Genomic DNA, 24,380 nt, shown 5'->3' with positions numbered 1-24,380 from the left:
GAACTTACCCTTTTGGCAATACTGACAAAATTTTGAACGGGCCGCGGGGTGACGTCAGGGCATAATTATTAATCCGATTCTTTCGTATGTGTATAAAATATTGTATGGAAGTCACCAAGACCGAATTTCTGATCTGATTCAGTGGTTCGACGCATACTTAGTTTTTTCTCCGGCTCGGTGAACATACCCATTTGGCATTACTGACAAAATTTCGAACGGGCCGCAGGGTGGAGTCAGGGCATAATTTTTGATCCGATTTTTTCGTATGTGTATAAAATATTGTCTGGAAGTCTCCAAGACCGAATTTCTGATCCGATTCAGTGGTTCGACCCACACTCAGTTTTTTCTCCAACTCGGTAAACATACCCCTTTGGCAATACTTGCAAAATATCGAACGGGCCACGGGGTGGCGTCAGTACATAATTATTGATCCGATTATTTTGTATGAGTATAAAATATTTTATGGAAGTCTTCAAGACTGAATTTCTGATCCGATTCAGTGATTCGACGCATACTCAGTTTTTTTCTCCGGCTCGATGAACAAACCCCTTTGGCAATACTGGAAAAAATTCGAAAGGGCCCCGGGGTGGGCATAATTATTGAACCGATTCTTTCGTATGTGTATAAAATATTGTATGGAAGTCTCCAAGACCGAATTTCTGATCAGATTCAATGGTTCGACCCATACTCAGTTTTTTCACCAGCTCGATAAACATACCCCTTTAGCAATACAAGAAATTTTTCGAACGGGCCGCGTGGTGGCGTCAGGGTATAATTATTGATCCAATTCTTTCATATGTGTATAAAATATTGTATGGAAGTCTCTAAGACCGAATTTCTGGTCCGATTCAGTGGTTCGACGTATACTCAGTTTTTTCACTGGCTCGGTGAACATACCTCTTTGGCAGTACTGGCAAAATTTCAAACGGGCCCTGGGGTGGCGTCATGGCATAATTATTGATTCGATTCTTTCATATGTGTATAAAATATTGTATGGAAGTATCCAAGGCCAAATTTCTAATCCGATTCAGTGGTTCGACGCATACTCAGTTTTTTCTCCGGCTCAGTGAACACCTTTGGCAATACTGCAAAATTTTGAACGGGCCCCGGGGTGGCGTCAGGGCATAATTATTGATCTGATTCTTTCGTATGTGTATAAAATATTGTATGTAAGTCTCCAAGACCGAATTTCTGACCCGATTCAGTGGTTCAACGTATACTCAGTTTTTTCTCCGATCGGTGAACATACCCCTTTGGCAATACTGGCAAAATTTTGAACGGGCTGCGGGGTGGCGTCAGAGCATAATTATTTATCCGATTCTTTCGTATGTGTATAAAATATTGTATGGAAGTCTACTTTCAAATTTTTAAACGGGCCGTTGGGTGGCGTCAGGGCATAATTATTGATCTGATTCTTTCGTATGTGTATAAAATATTGTATGGAAGTCTCCAAGACCGAATTTCTGATCCGATTCAGTGGTTCGACCCATACTCAGTTTTTTCTCCGGCTCGGTGAACATACCCTTTTGGCAATACTGGCAAAATTCCGAACGGGCCGCGGGGTGGCGTCAGGGCATAGTTATTGATCCGATTCTTTCGTATGAGTATAAAATATGGTATGGAAGTCTACGGGCAAAATTTCGAACGGGCCGCGGTGTAGCGTTAGGGCATAATTATTGATCTGATTCTTTCGTATGTGTATAAAATATTGTATGGAAGTCTTCAAGACCTAATTTCTAATCCGATTCAGTGGTTCGATCCATACTCTGTTTTTTCTCCGGCTAGTGAACATACCCCTTTGGCAATACTGGCAAAATCTCGAACGGGCCCCGGGGTGGCGTAAGGGTATAATTATTGATCCGATTCACTCGTAAGGTAATAAAATATTGTATGGAAGTCTCCAAGAACGAATTTCTTATCCGAATCAGTGGTTCGACTCGTATTCAGTTTTTTCTCCGGGTAGTGAACATACCCCTTTGGAAATACTTGCAAAATTTCGACGGGCGCCGGGGTGGCGTCAGGGCATAATTATTGATCTGATTCTCTCGTAGGGTAATAAAATATTGTATGGAAGTCTCCAAGACCGAATTTCTGATCCGATTTAGTGGTTCGACCCATACTCGGTTTTTTCTCCGGCTAGTGAACATACCCCTTTGGCAATACTGGAAAAATTTCGAACGAACCCCTGGGTGGCGTCAGGGCATAATTATTGATCTGATTCTCTAGTACCAAATGTATGATAGTGTATTAATTAACAGTTAACAAAATTGTTTATATCTAAATTCATTATTTTCGACCTAAAATTTTCAAGCTCAAATGGCAATAACCGAAACCAGGATCGAAAAACTAAAACCGAACGGTTTCAAAAATCCAAAATTGAAGTTTTTTTTTTATTTGGTTTTAACTTAAAACCATACCGAACCGCACTACGCACACCCCTGATTATGAATTTATCATGACAATATATGCCAAAAATTGAATATACAACTTACAATTATAAAACATCGGACAATATTAAGCTTACACTACTTTTTAGATTTTAATCCCTCAATTTCATTTGGATGTACACTTTTAACCTATAATCCAATTTTCTTTTCACTCCTCCAACTCTTCTCTTTCTCTCCTAACAGCACCAAATTTATCAATCAATATATCTACTACAAAGGGCACCAAGTCCTTACAAGGGACACCCTTCTTATAAATATCACCCAAATGTGAGTCACTCCCAATTCTACCCCCTAAGAAAACATCTACCCCTTCAACAACCTTTCCGTTTTCGTCTTTCGTCATGCATCCCATGAACCCTATATCCGCCACTTGTACCTGACCACATGTGTTCGGGCAGCCAGTCCAGTGCATTCTTACTGGACGAGTTATAGAAACAAGTCTTTCTATTTCCTCTGTGACTTTCAAAGCTTGAGCTTTTGTTTCTATTATCGCCTGCCCACAAAATTGGTTTCCCGTACAAGCTACTAAACCTTTCATTAGTATTGGTGGCTCGGGTAAAAACTTCTCTTTTAAAAGTGGCTCGTCAAGCAAAGCTTTGACTTTTGAGTTTTGTATGTTTGGGATTATGATGTTTTGTTCCACGGTCAGTCGAAGCTCTCCAGAGCCATACTCGTCAGCTAACCGTGCCAGCTGATCCATGTCATCGGCTAGGACTCGGCCCACAGGAATGTGAATGCCTACAAAGCTTAAACCTTCTTGTTTTTGTGGATGCACACCAAAGTAATCCCCTCTTTCCCATTTGTGGTCAATGAGGTCTTCGGAAGACGCTCGCTCCAATGCTTGTCCGGGCATTCTCTTTACCACTTCAGATCGAAACCGTTCTACACCCTGCACCCCAAAGTAACACGAGTTAGAATAAAATACCGTTCAATAATGAAAATTTACACTTTTGACCCAAAGTTTAACAAATGTGACATACAAGTTCATCAATCAACCACATCATTCTACACTTTTGTCTATTCCCTCGGAAACCAAGATCACGAAATGCCTCGAGTATCGCTCCACAAACTGGGACTACGTCTTCTTCAGAGACCCATGCGTCAAGAGGTATAGCCTCAGCGCACCTCTTTGCGCTAAAGAATCCCCCTACTAACAAATTGAACCCAAACCGACCATTCTTCGTGGCTGGCATGTATGCCAGATCATTGATATGAGGGTGTTCATAAAGATCATGTGAACCAATTACACACACATTCCACTTCCTTGGCCTAAAAAAAACCATTCAAAAATCAAAATCTATCTCTTAATCACAATCAATAAATATAGATAATACTCTAAGATCCAAGAACATTACAAATTGGTGAATTCGGGATTCCCTTGTGAATTTGTGGTAATGAATTGTTGTAACATGTCTAGATACGGTCTTGTGTCCACAATTTCATGTGGATCGATTCCAGCAAGAGGGTTTCCAACCGCGTTTCTAACATTGTCCATACCACTTTGGATGCTTGTTAGACCGACTTCTTTAAGACCCTTTAAAATTTTGGGAACATCTGGTAGTGTAACACCTCGAATTTGCCAGTTTTGGCGCGTGGTAATATCAGCACAACCGTCCTCACCATATTTCTTTATCACACTAGCTAAATACCGGGTTTGTGCACTAGTTGTTACACCATTTGGAAGCTTCAACCTCATCATAAACCTGCCATCTACACATTAAAAGCAGTCGGTAAACATTAACATTTAAATCAAAGAACAATGGTTATCATGCTTAATCAAATGATTCAAGTGTAAAGATACAAAATGGTTTTTGAACCGAATTAGCTATGATCTTTACGGAGCGTTGAAGTGTGGTTAGAATTTGAATCTTGAAAATATGTTAAAAGTATAAGCAGTCACCATAGTGATGCTTACTTCTTTGATTAATGTTTCAAAAACTAGACCTGATATCAACTCGGATATCACACTTCATTTGTCGAACTCATAAACCGTACAACATCATAATAATTATAAATAAACATTTATATATGACAAAAAAATAAAAATGTATAATTAAAAAAAATAAAAAAATAGGAGGATGATAATTAACTTTTTTAGATTAAAAAAAATATTTATTTAAGCTAATCAGGAAATGCATCACCTTCCTATATTAGAGTTAGGTTCAAACACTTTCATAATGAAAACATTAAAATTTTTGCAAAACCTTTTTCTATTTTAATAATTAAAACTTTACCAACCACTAAACCGGAATATATTACCGGTCCAACTGTCTTTTAAAAAAAAGAACAACTATTCCAACAACATTGTATAAAGACCATTGATAAAAATATTCCAGAATAAACTATTCTGAAATTTTTTTTGAATCCATAGTTATGATATTTACTATGAAATAGTAACCAAAAAATGTATCTTTAAAACATGTTCAAATGCAGGGTTGCAAACCGAGCAGAACCACTCGCAAGCTACTTGAAATTGAATCGATAAAAAACTCGAAACGACCCTAGCCATATCAAGCCTGAGCCGAGCGCGATCCTCAAATAAAGCTCATTTAGTTATCAGCCCGAGCTTGAGCGTTGTATCGGAAGATCGTTTAGGCTCGTCGAGCTTCGAGCCTAGTGTACTCTTGTGAAGTTCTATGTATTAATTTCACATAGCATACCCGAGCTCAAGCGGATTTTAATTAGCCTCGTTAATGCATTCCCGGAAATATATAAAAATACTTAAATATGTGTTAAGTTAATTTAATTAATAAATAATAAATGAGCCAATCCCGAGCAGAGCTCGAGCTTGAGAAAGTGACTCACTAGCCAAACTCTCGTAAGTCAAATGAGCCGAGCTCAAGCCTAGTCAAGCTCATAGGCCTGGCTCGTTTACGCTACTATAAAAAAGATATAAACAATATACAAGATTCAAAGACATAAAATCTTAATACTTACAATGATGTTTTCTCCTATGAAACAACCCAAGCCACTTAAGTCTAACATCAACATCATCTTTAGTATCCTTATTCTTATCAAGCTCTTCAAATGGGATCTTTGCAAGCTCTTCAATCCCATTTTCCATAACAAACTTCATCGGTTCACCGCCTATCTTAACCTTCTCTTGTGGATTAATACCTTCCCTAAACTTTTCCTTGAGCACATAATATCCATTTCTCTTTTCCACACGTGGTTCCAGCCTATCTGCAGCAATATCTTGTGACGCTGATGTGACAGTTTGTGATGGGCTTGCATAGAGCCTAGTGGAACTTAAGTTGGTTTTTGTGTTGAGAAATGAGTTTGGTGGTAGAAATCTGACATGGCATGCTGACATGTTGTCAAAAAATGGAGTATGGTGGTGGTGGTGGTGATAGAGGAAGTGTGGGTGGTTTTGTAGAGTGGGTAGTGGCTTTTGAATATTGGTAAAGGTCATGTGTTATGAATTGTGAATTGTATGGCTATGGGAAGAAGAAACAAGAGTACACGATCTTTGATCATATCTGATGCCTAAACTAATGGTTCATGTTTTGAGATGATTATTAATTGTTATTATTATTATTATAAGTTTTTGATATTTTTCAAAGATTTACATTTTTACATTGTAACATTTTAGGCATTTAATTATAATTAGTCAAACTATGACTTAGGTGTCCAAAACTAATATAAGGTTGTGTGTCATTTCTGCGAAATATGAAACCGCGATTTATGATAGGGTAAAATGTGAAATATGAAATGTGGTTGTGGAATTAAATAGTGTAAAATAATTTGTTATATTATTAACTGTTACCTTATGCCCGCTAGTACTCTCACACCTCTAATTGCGTATATATAAGAATCATAAATAAAAGTGTCCGTTTGAATTATTATCAACGAATGATTAATTATATTTTAATTATTAAAACTGAATTGGGGTATATATTCTCAAATTAGTTGTCTAAGTTGCATTAAATACTTTCAAACGATTATAGTAAAGTGATAGGTAAATGGATGTGTTATAATTTATATAAAATAACTGATAGTATGAATAAGTATTTGATAGTTTGTGGATGAAAACAAGATGTGATGTGGTGTGGCTTTATATAAGATGGAAGAGGCAGTCACTTAACCCAAATGAATAGAGCCAAACCACTACAAAACCATGTGCTTCTACATTCAATTGTAACCACTAACCAAGTTTTGCAAGTGTAGTTGACAAACTAATCAAAACGATGTCGTTTGAGAAAATAATATTCAAAATATGTATGATATTTTAAAGGCCGGATTTTACAAAACCCTAAAACAGTTGAGAGTGTGCACGGGTCGGTTTAGATATGTTTGAAATTGAATTCAAACTGAACCGAAATTTTACACGGTTTCGTTTTTTGCAGTTTTACGCATGGGTTCGGTTTGATTTTGGATGAGTATTCAGTTTTACATTTGGGCTTGAAATATGTGGGCATAAAAGCGGTCTAAAATTTGTTACCCACTTACTAATGAATTTGGACCCAAACCTTTTTATCATGTTAATGAATGGGTTATAAACCTAATAATAAACGTAATAAACAATTTGTGTGTGGTTCGGTTTAATTAGTTTGGTTTTGGAACATGATAGAACCAACACCAAGCCATATGTTTCGATGAAAAAAATAAAACGCAAAAACCGAACTGGTTATTCCGATTTGGCTTTTTCGTGTTTTTTTAGTTTTGTTTCGATTAATCTTTTTTTTTTTTTTTTTTTTTGCTTACACCTGAAAAATATTTTTAACTCTTTTGGTTTGATCAACTAAAGTGGCTATTTAGGATTTGTATCAGCCTGTCAAGCTCTGTTTGGGCCTTGCCCATTGGGCTTATGCATCAATCTCAATTCCCAAGTTCCAAAGTCCAAACAACCCTCCAATCTTCAAAATTACTCGAATTAACTATTTATTTTGTAATAAAAACGAACTATTTAAGCCTTAATATATTCTTTATAAAAAATACAAATATAAAATACTCTTTTAGAAACATCTTAAGAGTCATACTTACATCGACATTTTATGCCGTATTTTCCACTTTACTAGATTATTAATTGAAAATACAATAGCAAATCCTGAAATATTCACTTCACTAGAATCAAATCAATAATGATTCTAGTGAAGAGAAATAGAGTGACCGTGCGGTAAAACACCAGCGTCTTTAACACTCTCTCCCTTACAAGTTAGTATCACGCTATCACGTTAGATTTTCCATTCCATTACTAAACCATTGAAAAGATCATCTTTCACATCCGTCACCTTTCTAATTGTGATTTAGCTCAACGTCGTACAAAAGCATTCAACAATGCGGTTTGACTGACAAGACTATACCGAACCATCCCATATTTAAACAGTGGGGATGGGGATGGTGTTTACCTGCGAGAAAAGCTAAGGTGGCACCCAAGGGCGAAGTATACTTAGGGCCGGGGGTGGCCTCGGCCCCCTGCTTTTGCGTAGTAGTGTAAATTTACCTATTTTCGCCCGAAAATTTTTATACGTAGTGTAATTTTAGCCATTTTCGATCAAAATTTTGAGCCCGACCCCCTCGTTTGTGAATTTTTTAATACATTTTGAGTCTGGTCCCCGATATCTTCGTCCAAACTTCACCACTTGTGGCACCCTCACCCCTGTCCCGCCGCATCAACACCCTGAGCCCTAGTATGATATGTATGGTAACAAGCGAAGTATAGATGTGGCCCAAGGTGGGCCCGGCCCCCTGCTTTTTTGCTTAGTATTGTAAATTTATCATTTTTCAACAAATTTAACAAATATCCAGTCAAGGAAACCAGAGCAATAGAGCGGAATGATTTGGTCAGTCTAACCAGGTTTGATGATGGTTTTTCCTTAGTCAAGTTTATTAATGGTCCATGTTGAGGTTCTTACATCATGTAGCTATGTGTGTTCATTTTCTTTTCAGAATAGCCATGCAGACTCTCAGTCAAGGAAGAAGTCATATATACCATTAAACCACCATATTTGATTTACTTTAGGTTTGTTGAGATATCCATACCTCCATCATGTTAACTATGAAATGATGATAGAGCTAATATGATGTCAACACATCTATATATATAATATAATAATATAATATAAGGATGAAGAAAAAGAGTTACACACATATATTAATTTACAAGTAGATGCAACAATGTTATAAAACTATTACATCAATATATAAAATGGATGTTCCATTTTCTAGCTAGCATATATAAAATGGTGCATAATACACTTTAACTTTACTAGTTATCTTGTGAGAACCGTATAAAGATATGCATCTTATGCAGGGCTGCAAACGAACCGAATGAATACGAACAAAGTTTTGTTCTTGTTGTTTGTTAAGGAAATAATATGTTCACGAACGGTTCACGAACACTTGCCGAATGAGATGTTATGTTCCTGTTCGTTCATTTAAATAAAATCGGTAGAACCTAGCGATTGAGATAGATGTATTCATCAATGTGAATAATGATAAAGGAAATGAGAACAATGCAAAAACACTATGAAAATATGGTTTCTTATTTTATGTTTGGGGTAATAAATTAAAAAATATAAAATATTTAAATAAAATGAATATGTGTACAAAAAATTTGCATGAACAACATATACAAACATACATGAACAAACGTTCATGAACATAGTTGAACAAACGGAGGCTCTGTTCATGTTCGTTTGTTAAACATTTCTTGTTCATGTTCGTTCATTTGTTAAATGAACGAACTTCCCGCCGAACAATTCACGAACTGTCCGTTGAACGTTTGGTTTAATTACATACATAAATTCTTATGCATTGTGAGAACCCAAATATCTTATAGTCATACAAACTAAGTAACATAAAGATTTTTTATTTTACATTACTCGTGTTTATGATATGCTCGTATAAACAAGTGGTTAAAAAACCCTCCTCCTATTAATATAAGTTGTTTGTTTTAATTCCGACTTCTTGCCAAAACCCGCGTTTAAATATAAAGGAAAAGTATTATAAAAAATAACTAACTGAAGATATTTTTTTGATGGAAAAAGTTAGTTGACAAGTAAGATGCGTGATACAGTTTAGCAACTATAAAGGTGAAAAGAAAATGATGACTTGTTTTGTGTTTATTTAGTTGTGGTCCTGTTATATATATACATAATACATGTAATGGTTGATGACGAAAATAAAACACATTATGGCAATTATTTTCACGTGAAAGTGGAAATCCTCTTGTAATTCATGTGTCAAAGATAACTCTTTTTTGCTTTTAGGATGTTTATACGTATGCATGTACGTCATATATCATAGATATATTATTATTATTATTACTATTATGGTTAATTATAAGTTTTATATATTTTTTTTATCCTTGTCTTGTTGTGATTTTGGTTTTAATATTCACATTCTTGCTAATAGCGTTATTTTTTTGTTTAAAAAAAAGAAGGAACCTTAACTTTTAACATGTTGTGTTCAAGTTAGGTGATTTTAAGTTTCTATATGTTATTATTGATGTCTTTAACATGAACAAATTGGTATAATCGAGTAACTTATATATTTGAAAACATCTAAATACATGTTTTGTCTTTTTTAATCTTTAATATCTATCAATCTAATTGTCTACCGTCACATCCTATTATTTCTACGTGACGCTATGTGGTTATACTTATACTTGTGTTTGTGTCAGTATTAATTTATTTAATAGCGGAGTACTGCATTTTTTTAGAAATTAGTTAATTTTATTTCGAATACAAATGGAAGGGACTATTAATTAAGAAACTAAATATTGTGTTTTTTGTCCCATAATATAACAAAATAATTTATATCGGATACAATTGTTTTTGATAAAATGATATCATAGATAAAAAATTATCTCTGATTTTCTTTAAACAACATTGGATCTTGCATATTATTAGGGATGCACATTAAAAACATTACATATTATTACATATTGCGTATTAATTAAAAAATAAATAAAATTTATAGAAGTGTAATCACAATCTTAAATAGTCCATTACACTTTCCTCATTGAAGTCAATGCCTAAATACAACTAATCTAGAAATTAACTTAAAAAAGATACCATTTAAAAAAAATCTATTTTTCTTGAACTTATAAGTAAATTAGTCAATCTCATATTTATGGAAACATAGTGTTACCAAGAAAACATGATAAATATCACTAAGAAGATGTTTTGTAAGTTCGTGAAGCCGTGTTACATGTTTGTTTTACATTATGTTGAATTGTTATGATCGATTGATGAACATGGTTTGACGGGTCGTGTATAGTACCGTTTCAACCTCTAAAATTCAAAACTTTGTTTCTAGTAGGATTGGGCTGTTATCCAAAGAGAGGTTGCGGCACGACTTGTTTGTCCATTTACCTATCACTTCATTGTAATTGTTTGGACATACGTAAATTATAATATATTCACGCTATATATTGGTGGAGTAATAAAAACAATGATTTATAAAGTTATCTAATAAAGGTGTTCACAGTTCGGTTTAGGTCGATTTTGGGCTAAAACGACACAGAAATTTGAAACTTCGGTTTTCGAATTTTTAAAACCGTTCGGTTCTTATTTGACCCAAAATAATGAATTTTGGCTTAAATTATTTGTTTATTAATAAAATAATTTATTATTATACATATTTTGTTCGGTATGGTTTTTCGGTTTTTATTACATATAAAACTAAAACTGAACATACACCGAACTGTATGTTCGGTTTTTCAAAAACATAAAACCAAACTGTCGGTTTTGTTTTGGTTCGGTTTTCCAGTTTGGTTTTTCAGTTTTATTCGTTCCGAATTGGTTTTTTTGATTTCATTAAGACCCTATTTTATAGAATACAAAATCACAAATGATCTTAAAATAATACAAATAATAACAGTACACCAAAATTAAAATTTATTCAACCATTAAAATTGTTTTGTGAGAAATATTCTACCAAAGATATCTACATTCTGTTTTTCACGAAATTATACTTTCCTATTCTGCTGCATGTTTGTTATTATTAATATTATTATTAGCTAACTGAGAAGAAGCTTCTAGAACTGAGCAGGAAACAAGTTGTGCCCATTGTTTCAACTTCATCTTCACCTTCTTAGGATCATCACCTATATACAATCAAATCAAAATCATAACATGAATTAGTTGTATTAATCAATGAGGCAAAATCAAATTTATAGAGGTCAAACGGACGTTTTGATATTGTTAAATGACAGTTTTTAATGTCTAACCATCTATGGTCAAAACTATCATCTTATATTCACTAAATATTTGTTTTGACCATAAGTAGTTAGATAATGTGACTAATAATTTTAAAGTTTGGTTGCTAGTGGTTAGAACGGCTGTCCAGATACAAAAGACTGTTCTATCCAATAATTTTTAAAGTTTAACAACTTACGGCTAGAACTGCCGTAAAATATTGTTCATACGGTAGCTATGACCGATAATTATAAAAGTTTGACTTTTTGGGTCAAAACTAAGCATATGAACAAATAATTTAACCGAACACAAACATATAATCGAAAACAAATTTGTGTTCATCTTGCATGTTCGTGTTCGTTCGTTTATAATCTAAACGAACAAAAACAAACAAACATAACAAACAAAAAATCGAAAGCAAATGAACATAACTAACCAAACATAACCAAGTATATATACATATACGTGAATATTTTTTATATTTAACCGAACAAACATTAAACAAATGTAAATACATAAACATAAACATATATTCATGAAATCATGAACATAAATTAACAAGCAAAACGTGTGTTTATATTCGTTTATTTAATTAAATAAACAGAAAAATATGCTCATGTTAGGGTTAGAATAGTTGTCCAATATACTATTATTGTTCAGACGACTGTTCTAACCAATAATTTTAAAACGTTCAGGATTTTACATACCTGGATCAATGAAAGCGGTATTTGAGTTCAACGAACTCGACGACGAGTCTGAACTCAACGACGAACACCTCGACAACACGCCTCCTCCACCGTTAACCCCTCGGTTAACCGCAGCATAAAACTCAAGCGCAGGAAACGCATGAACAAGTTTCGGGTCCAAATCGGTCGACAAATCAAACCCGAAACCCAATTCGAAGCACGCTTTCAATTCCTTCACATCATCATCAGTGACGTCATCTCCGGCGGCATCACCGGAGATACTCTTACTTCGCCGGAGTAGCTGGTTGTTCTTTAGCTTCTGCCATTCGATGTCCCGGTGGATGTCGGGTGAACACGAACGTTGTTTTGAGAGAATCGGTGACATTTTGGGGGTGAATTCCGGCGTTAATTAACTCGCCGGAGATATTTTCCGGTGACGGAGATGGTGGTAGGGTTTTGAAATGGAGGGAGTGAATGTATTTAAAAGTATTTATGGTGGGTCCTTTAAATAATAATAATAATAATAATAATAATAATAATAGATTGTGGGCCTAATTTGTATTGGGCTTCTGGTTTCTCACCCGACTCGATATCTTACTAAAACCGGTTTAACCCAAACGGGTTTTAAACTCGACCTTACTTGATGATTTATCGGTCTGTATTCTCGTGCCTTAAAAATGGTTTGGACTTATTTGGTTTTGAACAACTGGTTGGACAGTTTCAAGTTTCAACCGACCTTACCCGACACTTTGTAAATCGGTTCGTACTTCGTATGTGTGTGTCTTAAAACCGGTTTGGACCTAATTCCCTTTCAAAAACCGGTTAAATAGTTTCAAGTTTCAGCTAACCCTAATCGGGTCCTATAGGTTTGAGTATTTCCATAAGAAATCAGAAATTCTATATTTGTAAAATCGTTAACTAAAACCGATAACCGAAATTTGGTTCGGTTCGTTTTAGTTTTTGCATATGTAAAGTTAATAACCAAATCATACCAAACTCGGGCTATAGTTTTTGCGTAAAATTACATGCAATGGAGGTATAAGACCTACAAATATACGAAAATATGAATTGATAGAATCGGTTAATTTTAGTTGTCAAGGGTACTAAAAAAACTGATAATTGGCTTTTGGTTATATCGGTTGTCGATTAGTTCAATTTAAGCTATCAATCACCCCTGATTTCTAGCCAAACCAGTTTTGACAAAAGTGAACCAAACCAATATGTTTTTCACTCGATCATTCATGCACATAAACCAATTTGCACACCGCTAGTAGCAAGTAGCATCGTAAGATCTTGACTAATCATGCCTCTTATACTCGGCATATTGACTAATTTGGAATAGAATTTCAGATGCTACATCTTTATCGGTCATTTCTCTTATACTCAACACAAAATTGTTAAATAGCCCTTAACTATAAGTATGATACTTATTGATATAAACCGGTTCATAATAGGTTGGTTTTGGGTTTGGGCCGGGTTGAATAGTCGTGGATCAAATGAATATGCATATAATTTGGTTAGTAGATGCATAGGTACTAGGTACTGGGTACTAGGTACTGGGTACTAGGTACCCGTGTTCTATCATCTATGTTCTTTTTATCTTTGTTGGATCAAGTGGGATGTCATTAGTTCTCAATGGTTGTGTGTATGTAATGATAGTCAAAAGATTCAATAGACCAAGTTGGATATTTGTTTCATTATTATCTATAGTTATTATTATTATTATTATTATTATTATTATTATTATTATTTTTTCAAAAACCCGTTTTGATTTAAACTAAAATAACCAATGTTTAAAAAACTGGTTTTTACTGGCCGGTTGAACTGGTGATACTGGGTTTTACATATCAGGCCAATTTAATTGAGCTCGGTATTTTTGAACGGTTTGCTGAAACATCAAACCGTCAGCTTTTGCTGAAAATAACGACTTTTAATATGGGCCGTTCTAACTCACAATCCGTCCAAACCAATTCGTCCATTTTGCTAAAATAAATATACGTATTATTCTTACATATAATTTTTTTGAAATTAGGTATCATCTAAAAAGTGAATAAAAAAATGTTACAGGTTCGCTCAAGTATATAAATAAATCTAGAAGTGTATTTAACATCATCTTGATAAAAATTAGCTTGTTCATAATATCGGATTGTGTTGACTTAATGAGCATAAATGACGTGACCAAAAAAAAAACAGTTTTTCTTTTTTATTTTTGATAAACTTTAACTCAACTGGCATCAAAGGAAAAGTGTAGATTTGGATGAAGACCGTAAGATCTCAGGATCGAATCCGTCCCAATCAGGTTTTGCCCTAGTGGGCTTTTGGGTGACGGTTTTTTCTCAAAATAGAAAAGATGGTAGACCTACCTATCCAATGTTGTCTACGATCATATACGTATTGGTCGCCTTTTGTTATTAGGTAACCAGACTTTATTCGTTGATTCGTAAAAAAATATATGTTTCATCTATTAATTCACCAAAATGTAGTTATGTTTATCTTTAATTTTTATATTAAATAAACCTTGTTTTGTTTTCTTTAAAACATATTTTTTAATATAATCTTTAATAATAGTTGGCAACAAACTGTCATGTCATAAAACATTCTTAATTGCCTATCAAGACAAATATCACATATGTTAAAATATTTCAGCATTTAGTAGCAGCTAAGTAGCTAACCTAAACTTACATAAACTTACTTAAAAAACACATAAATGTATAGTTTTAATAATAATTGGTATGGATACACTTTCAAACACCAAAAATATCTTTAGCTTATATTCATTCTTGGTTAAGATGGACTAGTGCAAATGTTGAATGTTGGATACTGTTGTAAAGTGACCCAAACAAAGGTTCTTTTTTGTATTAACTATTTTTTAATTCTAATATTCATTATTACTTAAAAACTTTTTCAGTTTTCTTATCTGAATCTGAGAACATGTTGATTTGGCCGTCCTCGTTAAGAGGAGATCGATCTTACCTGGATCGATGGAAATTTTCTAGAGGTTCGTCTATAAGTACATTCCTATAAAGGTTAACATTTTTGATTTGGCGATTACTTTCGGACCGTGTCCCAACTCCGTATAACTTAAGTATCAAAGGTTTAGATATACCTTCTATTTTTATGCAAGTTGTGTCCGAAAGTGATGGAATATTCAGATCATGTCTTCGAAGGTTGTCACATTTTATCCAAGATTTTGGAACTCTATTGCTTGCTAGTTGGATCTGGAGTTACATGCTAATCTTAGGTTGGACTCAGCTAGATTGGTGAAAAAGGAAACAAAATGTCATGGAGCCGGTTGTTATAACGGCTTAATGGATCATCATGAGATCCGGAATGAGGTGTTGCTTGGAACACATAATGAAAACAAAGAAACTCTTTTTTAATTCCATAGTTTTGATGTCTATTTTAAGGTTTTCTTCTGGTAATTGTAAGTTTCATTTGAATTAGATAGCGTGACTTAATAACTCGTCACTTTGCATGCAATTTTGTTTTGTCCCTGATTAAGAGGTTTTTTTAACCAAGTTTGATGTTTTAACCTAGTTTGCCTTAAAAAACATACTTTAGTTGTCAATTTTTTCCCTAAATGTTATATTATATGCTAAAAAAAAGTTGTGTTATAATTTGTTATGCAAATACTACATTACTTGACCCTCTTCCTTATACATTAGCATTTTTATCAACCAAGTGTTTTAATTATCTCAAAATCTAGTGGTTTCGTGATAATTAAGTGGATTAATTGAATATCTTTTTAATAATTGAGCCAATTGGCTATGAACATATGAAAATAAAAACATTTGTAATAGGTTTAATTTTATTCCTCAGGCCCTACTAAAATTTAAAACTATATGGTGAAGTATCTTATCAACAATTTGAACTAAGGAAACACTTGACACTTAGTAACCAGTCATAACCTATAAACCATTTTTAATTATTGATAGAGATAAGGTGATTGATAGAAGAAGAATAATAAAGGGAGATAACAAGATCATGTAGGGGTAGATCCCTTAAAGAAAAAGAGATAAATAAAGGCCTTTTTATAGTTCAAAAAGAAAAGAAAACACACACACATTTCTAAATTAACTTTATGCTCATGAAACATGCAATAAGTTTAGTAACTAAAGTAGTCCTATCATTGGGTGTGTTCTTCAGGTTTTGAGTTTTCTGGGTTGTGTTTTTCAGGTTTCAATATTTACATGTAGACCCAAAAGTCAACCTAAATCGCTCACGGTCTATTAATGTTTTGATTAGGTTAATCGGGTTTTGAGTATCTAAAGTATAACTTAAAAAGCTACAATATTAAAATTGATGCAACATATTCATCTTTAAGTAAAGTCGTAGAAAGTTTAGTTACTAAAGTAGTCGCTTCATTAGTTGTGTTTTTCAGGTTTTGAGTTTTCTAGGTTGTATTCTTCGGGTTTCCAAGTTTACATCTAGACCTGAAACCTGACCTATATCGTTCACGTGTTATTCAAGTTTATATTCAAGTTTTGATTGGGTTAATCGGGTTTTGAGTACCAATTTTTTAAAACTACAATATTAAAACTAATGCAACAACTTTACTCGTAGCGCAAAAAACCAAACAAAACAAGAATAATCCAATAAAGCAATTAAAAAGATAAAATATAACAAAGTCTAACTATAAAGAGCAAAGTTTAACAAAGTCTTAAACCATAAAGAAAAAAATTTAATAAAATCCAACCATAAAAGCGACCAATTTAATTGTCTTCAATCTTCACGTTCGATTCTTCATTTTCCAATGTTATATTATAAAAAATAATTAAAATAAGTATCCAATTGTTAGATATAACATGAGCAAACATTAAACATTAAAATAAAAATAATCTCAGGTTTTAATACAACAAGTTAGGCGGGGTTTTTGGGCTGACACGGAAACCATAAATTAGACCAATGAACGACCCGAACTGTTATGCTTTGGGTTAAGTCAAACTTAAACAAACTCGAGCTTATAAATAATTAAATATAATATGAGTGAAAATGTATATGGACAATAATTAAATAGAACCGTCTCCATCCACCTTCACCGGACCACACCACCACAGCATCGCCTTCCGTCTCCATCCACCTTCTCCGAACCACACCACCACCGCATCGCTTTCTTTGTCAACGGTATTCGGTTAGTATGTGTGATTTTGCTGATTAGAGTTTACGGTTTTGCGTTGTAAATGTTTACACTTCAATTAGTTGTTTCAATTGGTTTCTGGAAGGTACAGTTTATTACTATATATTTTGACCAAGGCTGATCACTCCCTACATATGAAAAAGTGCAGCCAGAGTCCTAGCAAACCTCCAAATATTTTTGTATAGACAAGTCACCTATGGAAGCAGATTTATGTAACTCTATAAATGTTAATAGTGCAGCCTATGTATGGACGCCAACAACTTGATATGCAACCAAACAATATGTTAGCAACCTTTCATAAACAGTCACACCAAATGCAAACTAGTTAAATATAAGACTAACAAACAACATTGATATTAACTAACGATTGATATTAAAGGAATAATAAAAATTGTAGAATTTAAAGATGATGGATTTCCATATCTTCATGTTCCCCACTCACCTACTCCTCTCTTATGTGAATAAAAGCACTAAAAAATTGTGTTATTCTTTGTCAGAAAGTTAAATCGGACGGTCAGCATTCATCCAGACTGCACTCACTCGTTGGTTAATAAATCACATCTTGCAAATCAAAGCACCACTATCATTGGTCCACGTTTCACTGTCCTTATTTTAATATTTAGTATTTTATTCAATGTCTTATTATTTACAAAACATTTCCATTAACTTACTTTTGTTTAATGTTTGGTCCCTTATGTTTTTAGTACTTATGATAAAAACTAGTGATTTACTTGGTTCCGCGGATGGATCTATGGCTGCTAGTATGTTGGTAGGACTAGATCCGCGGGTGTGACATGAGCTTATTCTATGGTCCGATTGTGCTTGCGGGTGCCTTTGAAACCCTATATCTTCACTAGTATATGCTTATCGATATAACCAAACTAACTATATATTGGTTAATTATTAGGGCTATGTATTAGAGCATTTAGATTGACTGACTTTTAGAACCATGCCCATGGTCAACCCAATTAGATTTATAAAATAAAACCTAAGTTTATATTTTGGTTTTCGGTAGAAATTTAGATTGATTGACTTTTAGAACCATGCCCATGGTCAACCCAATTAGATTACTTAACTAGTACGAATTAGTCGACTTTCGATTCTATTATCTAATTTTTTTGAATAGGTTTAGTTATAATGAATACCTATACTTTTGATTGAATCATCTTCCTCGACCTTGGTCACTTGTGAGTGTTTTTTCTTCCAACGATTTGAAGGACTACATCTTTCTTCTTGTTCTACATGTCATTCATGAATTATTTGTTATTTTGATTTTCTATGCTCGAGCAATATGAGAAGTACGTCCTACAAGCCAAAAAGGGTATTCCTACGTGTGAGAACTTAAATGGATAACAAAATGTGATACATTGATTTACAAGTCGAACTAAAGCTAAATTGATTTGAGGCAATCGTTGTCATAATATTCTTAAGTTGTTAATGATCTATACATATAGTTTTATTATATCATATCAAGTGACACAACATGCTTCATATAAGATGAGTTTGCCTCGATTTAATATACCAAACATCAACCGACAATTGTCTAAGTGGCACGAAAAGGTGTCTTGTACAAATTTTATTCTAAAACATAAAGAAAGTTGGTTTCTTGTCCTAATATAGTTCTCTTATAGTATGGTCTATGAAGCACCATCGTTTTGCTAGCTCCATAATATGACTATTGACTATGTTTCTTAGTACATGGAGACAAAAGTGGCTATAAACCGGCAACGAATTAATACTATGTAGTTCCAATCTTAGTATTAATATTTTTACCTTTTCGATTTAATTGACGTTTTTGGTTGTCACACACTCTAGCGTTTTTTAGCATAAAAATCAGGCCTACAAATGAACCGAACAAACACGAACATCTATTTTGTGTTATTGTTCGTTTATTTAGAAAATGAACATGTTCATGTTCGTTTGTTTAAATTCTAAATGAATAGTTCACAAACATAAATGAACAAATATAAACAAACATATATGATCAAATGTAAATGAACACAAACAAACATAAATGAACATAAATAAAGACACTTAAATGAACACAAATGACCAAATTTAAAACCATTAAGTAGATGACTTTTCAATATTATATTTTATTATATTATATTCATATATAAACGTACATAAATAAACGGACATGACTGAACGAACATAAACCAACGCTCACGAACATAAATGAACGAACGTAACACTATGACAATCGATATAATAAGTCGATATTCATGTTCGTTCATTAAATAAAAGAACTTTAACGAACTTCCTGTCGAACGGTTCACGAATAGTTCACCGAACGTTATGTTCGTTTACAAGCGTGATAAACACTATGACAATCAATATAATAAGTTTCGAGAAACACAAGGGTAAATTTGGAAAGATTCCAATATAGAAGGTCACATATAACTTATGCATAAAACAACCATAAATATCAACAAATTCTATATTTGCAAGACACTTGTCATCTCTACCGAGCCAACAAGATCAACACGACACTGCTCTTCACCTCCACCTTCACCTCTCTCTCTCACTCTAAAAGGGTAAATCCGTCTTTAAATTCCAACACTCCTCTAAAGATATTTATCCCCTGTTTTCTTGGGTCTTTTTATTTTCTTTAACTTGTGTCAAGATCTGATTTTTATCATCCATTTCTTGTTATTGATCCAATTCCTTCATGGGTTCTAGTTATTATTGTGTTTGGATCCATACCCTTAAGTTTCATGGATTAATTTGGCTTATTGATCATCAAATCTTCTTATTGGATATTGATCAAATAAAGAGGAAAAATAGTTACTTTTTGCATAAAGATTTGATTTTTTATTAGGGTTTAAGTTTTACTCATGTTTTAATCTTTATTAGTGATTTGATGCATAGATTTGCAGGTATTGGTTAAGGGTATTTTGGGGATTTTTACTTTCAAAGCAATAAGAGTTGAATTCATTTCTAATTTTACTAAAAAAAATATAAATAAAATTTTTAAATCAAGTGTTGATTTTGCCCCAATTATTTTTTTGAATTAAAGTTTGACTTTTGGATTTAGAAGGTTATGTTTAATAATATTCAACTTAATGTCATTATCATATTTTATGAGTAAAGATAATGTTTGTATCTAAAACTTCACTTTGAAGTCAAACTTGGACTTGTTTAACATGGGCATCATTACACTTTTTTTTTGCCTTTTTAAACAATTCAAGATTTAATATTATCCTATTGCATATATTAGTTGTACTAGAGTTCAAATTGTTTAAAAAAGACGATGTTTTAATTACTAATTTGGGATTCTTGATTTATGAATGTTGACTTACTTTTGTTCTTATTAAGGTTATAGGGATACAAGAAATTTGAATTTAAATTTAAATTTAGGTTCTTGATCTTGAACAATGAGTTCATTTATCAACTTCAAGAACTACGGTGACACGTCACAACCGGAGCTCAACTGCGGTAAACAAATGGTGGCGAATTCGCCTTTGACCAGACAGTCTTCTATCTACTCGTTGACTTTTGACGAGCTGCAAAACACTTTAGGTGGTGGTGGTAAAGATTTTGGATCAATGAACATGGATGAACTTTTAAAGAATATTTGGACTGCTGAAGAAACTCAAGCACTTGCATCAACTTCCAATTTTGGAAATGCCCAAAATGCCCCTGATAACAATGGGAACATTCAAAGACAAGGATCTTTGACTTTGCCAAGAACACTTAGCCGGAAAACAGTCGATGAAGTGTGGCGAGAATTGCTTATAAGTAGTAGTAGTAATGGAGTCAAAGACGGAGACTTGATCGGTCAAACAACGAATTTACAGCCGCAAGAACGAGAACCGACATTAGGCGAGATGACACTCGAGGATTTCTTGATGAAAGCAGGGGTAGTTAAGGAAGATCACCATATTCAAACGAATGCGGGCCAGCCCGTTATGCCTCAAAACGGGTCGTTTTTCGGGGATGTTTCACAAACGAACGTTGAAAACAGTAGTTTCATTTTTGGGTTCCAAAACCCGAATCCGAACGCGAACCCGAACCCGAACCCAAATCAGAATCACGGGTTTAACGGGCCGAATGTTAACCGACTCACCGAGTCCAAAACAGGGGTGGCCCTGCACCCGAAACCACAACCACAACCACAACCACAACCGCAGCCACAGCCTATTTTTCCCAAACAAGCTGCTTTGGACTTCACTGCACAGTTGACCGGTCAACTGGCTAGCCCGGGGGCGAAAGCTGGGAAATTTGAGCAACCAGTTAAGACTAATGTGGTTCAGGATAGTGACTTGGAGAATGGAGTTATAAGCATTAAAACACTCGGGGGTATTCCGGTAAATTCTCCACGGAATTTGATCTCGAAGAGTAATTTGGATTCGGGGACTCCATCGCCCCCGTTTTATGCATTTGGTGAAGGCGGGCGGAAAAGTAATGGGACTTTAGAGAAAGTGGTGGAGAGAAGACGGCGAAGAATGATTAAGAACCGAGAGTCGGCTGCACGATCCCGGGCTCGAAAGCAGGTATTTTTTGTTTTAACAATTTGCATTTGTTAAATATCGAAATTGATTGATATAATGAGAGTGTATGATTTCAAATCAAGTTTGTACACCAGAGTCTGTTATATCGTACAATTCATATGATAAGACGAAAAATGGTCACGCGGGCCATATGACATTGTCACTGGTCAAACGAGCCATTTTTTACTAGTCAAAACATAATACGGGCCCTATGACATTGTCGCTTGTCAAATCAGTCACTTCTTTGTTAGGCAAAGCAACGGGTTATATATTTTGTATTAAACATAATTACATAAGGGTCATATGATATTTAATTATAACTTGTAAGGTTGTTAAAATAAGAATATACACATATATATATATATATTTATTAAATTCGTCTCTATTTTGCGTGGTTTTCGTATTATTACTTTCGCTTAATGGCCGCTTGATTTAATCTGATAGGCGTATACTTTGGAACTGGAAGCCGAAGTTGCGAAACTTAAGAAATCAACAACGAGCTGCTTAAAAAACAGGCATGTAACCGTAACTTTAATCGTTATTATTATTATGTTCATAAACTCGTTTAAATGTTTGTTATAAGTTATAACTTATAACATGTATTTGTTGTTGACCTGTTGACTGTTGTGACTACAGGAAGAGATCATGGAGATGCAGAATAATCAGGTATGTATTCACATAATAATTATAATAGTAGTAACAACAACAACAACAACAATAATAATAATAATAACCTCCAAATCAACTTAAAATCATATTAGAAGTTATTACTTATTGGCAAGTAGTCCTGTCAATGAACCGAACGAACACAAACAAGGGCATGTTTATGTTCGTTTATTTAACTATAAATGAACACGAACACTTAATTGGACAAATATTTGTGTACATGTTCGTTCGTTTAAAAAATGTTTATGCTCATGTTCGTTTATGCTCTTTCATTTAAAATCTAAATGAACAGTTCACGAACGGAACTGAACAACGATAAACAGACATAAATGAAAATATAAGAACAAACGTAAACGAACAAAAACAAATATAAAGGAAGAACAAATATAAGACGTTAAGTAGTGATTCATCCAAAATTTCATCCAAAAATGAACATAAACAGACGTTCACGAACATAAGTTAATAGTTCGTTTAATTAAATGAACACAAACTTTTTTTTCATGTTCGTTTGTTTATTAAATACATAAATGAACTTCCCGCCAAACGGTTCATGAAATGTTCACTGAATGTTCGGTTCGTTTACATGTCTACTAGCAAGTGTTTGTTATTTTGACTTCCAAAAGTCAACTAATAACTTGTATCATATTATGCAGGTAGTGGAGAAGAAACTGCCATGGGGAAACAAAAGACTATGCTTACGAAGAACGTTGACCGGACCTTGGTAGACCGAAGAAGTAATAATAGATTAGGCGAAAAAAATAAAATAAAAAAAAACAATATTAATAATAATGGTATTATTATTATTATTATTATATTAGGTATGCATGTTTTTATACATATGGGAATGCAATATTGTTAACTGTGTCTGTGTGTATGTATTAGGACCAGATTAGCAAGCACATTATGTTTATGTGCAACTTCATTTTGAGAGGCATCCTGTTTGTAAGTTATTTGATCATATGCAAATTTGTGGTATGAATCTTTGTTTGCACTCTTGTTTGGTTTGTAGATTATTGTGTAATTATTAATTACTTTGTTTTGTTTTAAAGATTCTCGGCATGTTATGTGGCCGGTTCTAGGGGTGTTCACAGTCTGGTTTTATTGGTTTTGATGTAAATTTTTAGTTGAACTGCTAACTAAAGTTTTGGAAACAGATAAACCAAACCGACTGGGGTGGGCTGGGTTGGTTGGTTTGTCCGGTTTTGCGGGTTTGTGTCATTCTTTTCTTTTTTTAAAAAAGTATGATTTTGCTATAATTTATGTGAACCGATAAACAGGCTGGCAAAACGTTTAATTTGTAAATATTAATATTGGTTACGTGTAAATAAAAAATTATAAGTGTTGAGAAAAATTAAATTAGAATGGTTATATTATGAATTCTTTTTTTATTTAGATACGGGTTTAGGTTTAAAACGAATGGAAAAAAAGAAAAAAAAAGATACCCGACCTTAGGGTTGAGGTGACTTCAAATTGAACCTGTCAGGTAGCGGTGACTTCAAATCTAATCCGAATCAAATTTGGTTGGAACTTATCTGCACCTAATATACTCAAGCTAAAATCATCAGTGTCGAATCTTGTTTTCGCATGTTTCTTATTAAAACTTATTAAAGACCGCATGACCAACACAAGCTGTGATTTATCTGATCCTGTTAGTTAGCAGGGTATTGATAATCATGAGTATATTGTATTGGGTTCTCATAGGCCCCTAAAGTGATATTGTTTGGTGATGCATGATAAGTTTTTTAAATACGAATAAACAATTATTATTTTGTGGATGACTTTCAAGTTTTAATAAGCCTTGTGATTTT

At 33.7% G+C, this 24,380-nt stretch overlaps 2 protein-coding genes and 1 pseudogene across 3 annotated transcripts; 1 reads left to right on the top strand and 2 right to left on the bottom strand.

Moving 5' to 3' along the window:
- Positions 1–2,513: 2,513 nt before the first annotated feature.
- Positions 2,514–5,904, bottom strand: LOC143631384 (ferredoxin--nitrite reductase, chloroplastic-like). The gene is made up of 4 exons (XM_077100164.1): positions 5,385–5,904; positions 3,803–4,157; positions 3,428–3,716; positions 2,514–3,336 (listed from the first exon to the last, which is right to left on the bottom strand). Exons 1-4 carry the CDS (start codon positions 5,857–5,859, stop codon positions 2,596–2,598), a joined length of 1,860 nt encoding a protein of 619 aa, XP_076956279.1. The 5' UTR covers positions 5,860–5,904; the 3' UTR covers positions 2,514–2,595.
- A 5,403-nt stretch (positions 5,905–11,307) lies between these two features.
- LOC143631383 (uncharacterized) lies at positions 11,308–12,908 on the bottom strand. Its single transcript, XM_077100163.1, has 2 exons — positions 12,298–12,908; positions 11,308–11,499 (listed from the first exon to the last, which is right to left on the bottom strand). The coding sequence occupies exons 1-2, from the start codon at positions 12,659–12,661 to the stop codon at positions 11,372–11,374; spliced, it is 492 nt and encodes a 163-aa protein (XP_076956278.1). The 5' UTR covers positions 12,662–12,908; the 3' UTR covers positions 11,308–11,371.
- A 7,517-nt stretch (positions 12,909–20,425) lies between these two features.
- On the top strand, positions 20,426–23,872 carry LOC143631423 (ABSCISIC ACID-INSENSITIVE 5-like protein 4; annotated as a pseudogene). Its single transcript, XR_013153353.1, has 4 exons — positions 20,426–21,909; positions 22,351–22,421; positions 22,543–22,572; positions 23,226–23,872. The product of XR_013153353.1 is annotated as an ABSCISIC ACID-INSENSITIVE 5-like protein 4 (transcript).
- Positions 23,873–24,380: the final 508 nt, after the last annotated feature.

Source organism: Bidens hawaiensis, unplaced genomic scaffold (assembly GCF_021521415.1).
Source record: "Bidens hawaiensis isolate Kalapana, Puna unplaced genomic scaffold, B.hawaiensis_p1.1 tig00006068_1, whole genome shotgun sequence".
Taxonomy (NCBI): Eukaryota; Viridiplantae; Streptophyta; class Magnoliopsida; order Asterales; family Asteraceae; genus Bidens; species Bidens hawaiensis.
Note: the sequence above shows the minus strand (reverse complement) of the source record. Positions and strands in the feature narration are given on the sequence as shown.